Here is a 7,241-nt window from a genome sequence, read left to right as displayed (position 1 = left end):
ATATGGAATAGTGAATACATGCCTTAGGTAATGGTTCCGCATTAACTGTGCAATGACACTATTTATTGTAAAATTTCGGAGCCATTAACATTGTAAATAGGTCACAATTAACAGATTTTGAACGCCATATTTTACATAATATATTAAACCGCTTTTATGTGAAGTCGAAATTAAGGTTGACAGTTCATGGTAACATTGTATGATGTACCTTAGAATTGATCTGTATTCGTCTTTTATGATAATGGCACACTTTGGATTAGGCAAGTTTAATAATAACAATACTAGTAAAGACGAGGGAACGTTCCCATTCGTCCTCAGCAAATGCGTGATGATTGAGAATGGCGCCATTCTTGCTTTGTTAGATTTAAATATCGAAGTGCCGCCCATGCGATAAAAAGTGTCTCCTGAATCTTTTCAAGAATGTCCCAGCTCATTGTAGACTAAGAAACATACAATATTAATTCCACACGCTGGCTTTCAGTAAATTATATACATAAAAAGAAGTTGATAATCTCACAGAGTACAGTCAGATATAAATAAATATTCTAAATAAGCAAAATGAATGTTCATATGTTCGACAATAGCCTTCATTCTAACTTACGGTATGTTAAACCTTTCATCTACATCTAAGAGTTTACTGTCATTTCTGAATAGAGGAAAAAAAACTCACTTGATTGGAAGTCTGTTATGTAGATCCTATAGCGTTAAAGGAATCCCCCATCGAAATGGAATCAAATTCTTCATCATTCATAACACAGATTATATCTTTTCTTCTTTCCCCCAGAGTTAAAGTTTTTTGTGAAGGGGAATTTCTTCATCATATCATAGACTACCAATTCCTTGATTCACCTGAATGGGAGTCTTATAAAAATGAAACAAGTGAATCTGATGTTTTCCAGGTGAGTTAGGCATGAAAATCTTTTACTATAAGTTATTCGCTTGTTTCATCACAAAATGTATACAATTAAGCCATTTATTACTACAGACATTTTGTTGTATGCATTTGTTGTCAATTTTTTAAAGTCATATTGACAGGTAACAACAAAGAATTACTTTTGGTGTTTGTGGTCATATTTGCAATACACAATCAATATATTACTAGTTAACTCAAAACTTTAATACATTGAGATTCCATTCAAGTGTCTAACTCTACACAATCGTATTCTTATTCACGTTTTCTTGTAAGACCGTAACCTTTGACCTTGACCTTCAAGATGGACTATCAATGTTAAGCCATTTCTTGCATATTGTACACACTTTGTAGTATTTGTATGGCAATGTCTTTTAAATCGTGTATAAAGGTAATAGAACAAAAGAAATATACATATGAATTACTTTTTGTGCACGTGACGTTTTACTGAATAGCTGCCATATAGCAGACCCATTAGATAATAATAGCCGTTCAAATTTAATGAATTTGTTTACAAAAGAAGTATCTATACAGTTGTAAAGGCTCGCTATTTTTCGATAATGTGTTCTCTTTGAAAATACACCGTTTCAATAAAAGCTTGGTTTATTCTGATCAACTGATTATCTATTAGTCATTGGTGGTACATTTGATTAATAACTTGACTGATTGATTGATTTGATTGATTTACACTTTCGTAGTGAGTAAGCTATCACTAAAGACGTGTAGACTATTTAATCATATTGTCAACAATTTGTTATTTTTTTCTAAATGCCGACGAGGTTTGATCACTTGACAATCAACAAGTAAAACTACTAGGATAAGTCGAAAATAAGAATAAACGTTATGACAAAGTGGCTTCCAGTTATTATAACTAATGCGATTTTATTGTTAACAAAATTGCTCACATCACTTTGCTCGTTTCCTTTAATTTCGAAGACGTTACCTGCCAAAATGATACTACTATTAGAATGTGCCGAGGGAATTTTGCACGAAACTACCGTGACTTTGTTAACATATTTTTCAACGAAAGCTACTCGGGAATTTCAAGCACGCAGTGTTCGTGAGAGTACTCTGTCATAGACATCAACATGTGTGATCTCATCTCCAAACGCAATCTACAATTTCTATTTTGAAAGATTCATATCTGAAACACCGACCATCGAGAGTTTTAAAAGAAAGTGCTGCTTCAATTAAAGGAAAGGGGTGTATCCTTGAGTTGAGTTAGCGAACGAAGTGTATAATAGATAATATCTATATTTGAAATCACCTCATAGATGCAGATATCTGGGCTTCTCACACTGTACTGCTTTATGGTGTTGTGTAGTGCCCATGTGTGTCTCTATACAATTCAACATCATTATTTTGAATGGACAAGAAATTATCATGGCAGGGAAGGATAGGGTGGTGCATTCACTAATATGAACAAGCATTGCAAAGGTTCAGTCAGGCTCAGCTGGTTTCTAAATTGATAACAAGCTCGGTAGGTTGACTGATATAATCATTCCCAGGTGGTGTTGTTAACACCGTTCTACCTATGCTAGTATTATCAAGTACCATTTAGATGTCAACGTCTAATGGACAGGTGGAGATTGTCTCTTTTTTTCTGGTTTCATTTTCTCTAAGGTTTCTCTAGATTTAGTACCTTTGATTCAATGGTGGTGTCATTGTGTGTAATTATGCTTCAATTTTAGGAAAAATACATGTATAAATTTTTATCTAAAATTAACTGAATATAAACTTGCATATACTCAATGCGTGTATTACAAATAGTCATCATGTACTTTCATAGGCACAGCTGGCTACTGATGGAATCTGACATTATTTCAGGCGACAAGTAATAAGTACCAATAGCCAATAATGTACATATTCATCGAAGTGTGTCAGACGAAATCTTTCCATTGCTCCCATACAGTCAGTTGTCTTTCCATTTATGACTTGTAATGTACCACTTATCAACAGGCATTATGTTCATTATAATGTATCAGGTGACGAAAGATGATATATCCTTCCAGAACACCTGATGATGTTTATTTATATCTCATTATTTCAATATGATTGGAGTTTAATGATGGCGTATGACGTTTGTGAGCACAGTAAGCGTAGTAGGCGACAGTTAGCCAAGTTATTCTCACGCAAATTCGACCATTTCGACTCTGCTGCCTTCGAGTTGACAGCTAGACCTAGGCTTTCCACACAAAGCCGTCAATGATTGTATTTGTCTAAATTTCACTGTCTATTTTAATCTTTACAAGAAATAATATAATAAGAGAAATTACAGTCAGATAATTCATCCCAATGTATTTAAACAACCATGGACTGTAATTCGTTTTATAGTCTTCAATGGAATTATAACCCAAATATAGATATCACAAAGTGTATATAGATGTCATTTATTAAGTGACAGGTTATTTGTAGTATGTCATAATGTTCGTATATATGGTATAGAAGACTTTTAGGTCTCGAACCTATTTCTGGAAAATGTGATTGTTCTCCAGACATCCTACATCATACATATGACACTACGTTGTTAGACAATATAATAATTTGCTCAGCAAACATGTTTAAACATGTAAGTAGTGGCTCTAACTATTAACAAAGGGAACTTCTACATGCCATGACGATTTTATTGTGTTAATCATAACCTAATTATCATTTGAATTGAAAATAAAACTGACAGCTGAATAGAATATAAAAGTTCATACATACTCATGCATGCTAACATACAGTCAGACAGACAGACAGACAGACAGACAGACAGACAGACAGACAGACAGACAGACAGACAGAGTTTAAGCACTATACTTATCAGTATATACTTTCCATTTTTAAATACATCCTTATATGGTGTAACAATGCACTTTTTATTTACGTGTAGTGCAACTACAGTGTATGCCATTCATAGACTTGGCATTTTCCTTCTTTTGTATTAGTATGGGATGCAATATGTTGTAGTTTGTCAGTTTGTGCGATGATATAGTACATTATACTATATTACAATGCTTGATTATCAGCTCTATCAGAAGTATTATATGTCATTGAAAAATTTAAGTATCGCAAGTCCTTATTTTATCAGTACATCCAAATCTGACATTACTTAATTATACTGTCTAATCACTATGCACCTACGAGCTGTACTACACGATGTACATAAATCCTTACAGGTGTATATAACTGTAACATTATTGTAACAACATATTAGTGGGTATTATTTAGAGAAGGTGAGTTTGAACTTGTACTTGTAATGACGTTTACTATTTTAACATACTGGAGACCTATTTGAACACTTGACATTGAACATTCTTATAGTTCCCATGTCGCCTATCTGATGTGTGTCTGTCAAATAAAGATGTTCTTGTCTGTCTTTTAGGTAACCCTCACCGCCACAACGTACTGCAGATATATGACTTGGACTAGGTCCAGTCTTCAACATCTCCTAAGAAACGATCAGTACTTAGCAACAGTTTTCTCCAATCTTATTGGCAAGGACATTACTAAGAAACTGTATTTACTTACGGAGAGAAATATAACAAGACGAGGGTCTAGACCGGACATCAGGCTGCCTAGTATTGGAAAAGAACCACCTCCGAACTATGATCTGAAAGGTCATTTAGCGTCAGGTCATAGAGGTGCCTGTGGCATTGGGCTTCCTGTTCTCGGCACTAGTGACTACCCTCTTACAGATGATCAAGGTGTGTGATCATAGTCACCACGGCAACCCAAAGCATGCAAAATCCCAGGTACTTATTCCCCTATTCCATTGCTAACTCATCTATATGCATTCACTAACCATGCTAGAACATTAGCAAGCCATGCATCTTGTGGCAATTGGCCATAAAGAGAACAGACACATGTCCAAACAAGAAAAACACATGATATGTGTATATCTGCACATCAATGAAATACGATGTAACAGCCGTTATCGCACTTCGTCCTACGATATCGAACGATTACATCTGTTTCCGAAAATAGTGACTGTCTGGTACATTAAAGGAGATAAAATAGGTTTACTGGCAATATTTGATTGTAAACTTCTTAAATTTCACGACGACAAAGCACATATTTGTTTGCAACGGAAATAATATTGACTAAATAATACTAAATCAAGAGTTACTGTTCAATATCTTTGGTGGGGTTTTGTGACAATTTGGCATTGACATACCATGCAAAAGTCTCATATATACCATATACCTATAGCATATCACCACTTCCTTCCTAACACATCAATATAATCCAATGCAAGCATGCCTACATACAGCATATGATATAATTGTATCTTTGACAACAACATCAGCTTGCCTCCTTGGTTGTCATTACATTTTATGATGAAACGCTTAATGGAATGGAATGTAACATGTATGTTCCGAAAATGCTGAAGATTTTGATGACGGTGGTTTCGATGGGCAGTTATTTATACAATGTACACGAGATTAGTATATTCTTCAATTAAGAGACTTATGAAACAATATGTAAGACGACCTGTACGATTTTGACATAATTATTTCATTGCTTTGTTCTCAGTATTTCTAGATTCGCCGGTCGACGAAGATCACGCACCACTGGCAGACACTAACGAAGTCTTCTAGCTTTATTCTGACAAGTATTTCGTATAACCACTTCATGTTGAGACTTTTATCATTAATGCAATAACGAGAAAGGTTCTTACTACTACAACAACTGGGTTGCTAGGTTTATCGATTCTCAAGGTCACTATTTAACATGGCAACGGATTCGATAAAGATGAAGCACGGCATAAGAAGATGGGCATTAACTTGAATTGGATGTGTGTTGTCATAGCAACGCAATGAAAAGATGAAGATCTGTGGATTAAGGAAAAGAACGTGCATATGTTTATGACTAATATTATAGTAAAACCATGACTCTGAAGTCGACTCCCTGTTGTTGACATTCTTCAATTTATTAGAGGATTTTCAATGCAATACTGAAATTAACAGTTTTTCACATTTGACCTTCGGATCCATTTTATCTCTTATGAGAGCACCGTCTTAAACTTAATTCCAGTTTGATGTAACAACTAACATTTTACCAGTTTTGACGTAATTATTGTAGAGGCGTTTTATACCGTGGTGCTATATTTTCAGGTTCTCATTGCAAAGTCTTAGATACAATCAGGCAGCGCCATTGGTATCAATTGCTTCATCGGATAACATTATTCTCTGTTCGGTTTTCTAGAGAACTACTATTTTCAGTTTCGTTGATATGTTGCTTAAGTGTTTAACTGTGAGGACACCATTAGCTAAATTACTCGGATGGAATCCAAGTCGTGTAACATATTGACGCCATCTAAACAGCACCAGCCTTATGGCGTAATAGTGGATTTAGATCGAAAAAGGAAATGAAATTCTGAAGTCTTCGAAACGTGAAGTCTAAAAGGAAATATGTGTTTTCATCATCTTAAATGTCCTTATATTTTGCAGTGAATGTCACTCTCGGGGTGTATGCGTATCATAATTCTAGATATATGTTACGTATATTTCTTTACTATTGCTTTCAGAATGCCTCCATTTGGATTAAGTAATATATGTTGCCCGTATTACGTCATTGTTGCGTATATCTCACGCTCTGGTTATGTACGTCAGGGATTCAATACAACATGACAATGCTTTGATGAACAGGTTTTATGTTTTCAGAATCGTCTCATACTTAAAGGGGATATAGTCTAGACTTTACAAATTTAGTTTCCTGTGATCAATTCAATCAGCGTTTGAGTAAGGTCTATAGTTTACGCAGCCATGCATGCTTATATTTATATATAAAAATTATCTGGCGGATATGTCATTTGTCTAGAATTAATTAATCACTGATTCGGTGACGTCAATTGACACCTGATAATTACGTCATTGTACTACGTGATACATAATTTCAAACGATAATTTCTGGTTCGCTTAACAGAAAAGGTAAGCTTACACGCGTAAAAGACAATATTGAAATGATTTGGATAATATCCTTGCTGTGTCTCTTTACATACATCCGCAGAGACAATATAGTCTATAGATCCACCGAAGTAAAATTTGTTAGAGATTATCAAAGTCTTTATTTAAAAGTTGCACTAGAGTAACTGAAAATATGATTTCCATTTAAATCTTGAGAATGTTCTATGTGATTCGTACATTACCCAATATTGACAACACAATGTTAGGCAATCAATGAAAAGAAACTAAATCATTTTTTCTCATTGGAATCATAAATACATCAAATAAGCGATCTGTAACATTCCTGGAAATGTGATAATATAAACCAGAGTGTTACTAACGTGGTAACCCAAAGTAGCAGTTAGCTACAAATTCGATGTATATATGTGATCAATACTTGG

General features: G+C 34.5%; 1 protein-coding gene across 1 annotated transcript in view; it reads left to right on the top strand.

The window, feature by feature from the left end:
• The window catches only part of LOC144432515 (popeye domain-containing 2-like), an 8,502-nt gene extending 1,809 nt beyond the window's left edge, over nt 1–6,693 (top strand). Inside the window, exons 2-4 of the mRNA XM_078120739.1 lie at nt 785–899; nt 4,278–4,647; nt 5,429–6,693. Coding sequence (XP_077976865.1) covers nt 785–899; nt 4,278–4,607 — 445 coding nt within the window. The 3' untranslated portion in view covers nt 4,608–4,647; nt 5,429–6,693. The remainder of the gene's footprint in view (nt 1–784; nt 900–4,277; nt 4,648–5,428) is intronic.
• Nucleotides 6,694–7,241: the final 548 nt, after the last annotated feature.

The sequence above is a fragment of the Glandiceps talaboti genome, chromosome 3, assembly GCF_964340395.1.
Source record: "Glandiceps talaboti chromosome 3, keGlaTala1.1, whole genome shotgun sequence".
Classification (NCBI taxonomy): domain Eukaryota; kingdom Metazoa; phylum Hemichordata; class Enteropneusta; family Spengelidae; genus Glandiceps; species Glandiceps talaboti.
The sequence above is the reverse complement of the archived record's forward strand: the minus strand, read 5'-3'. Positions and strand labels throughout refer to the sequence as shown.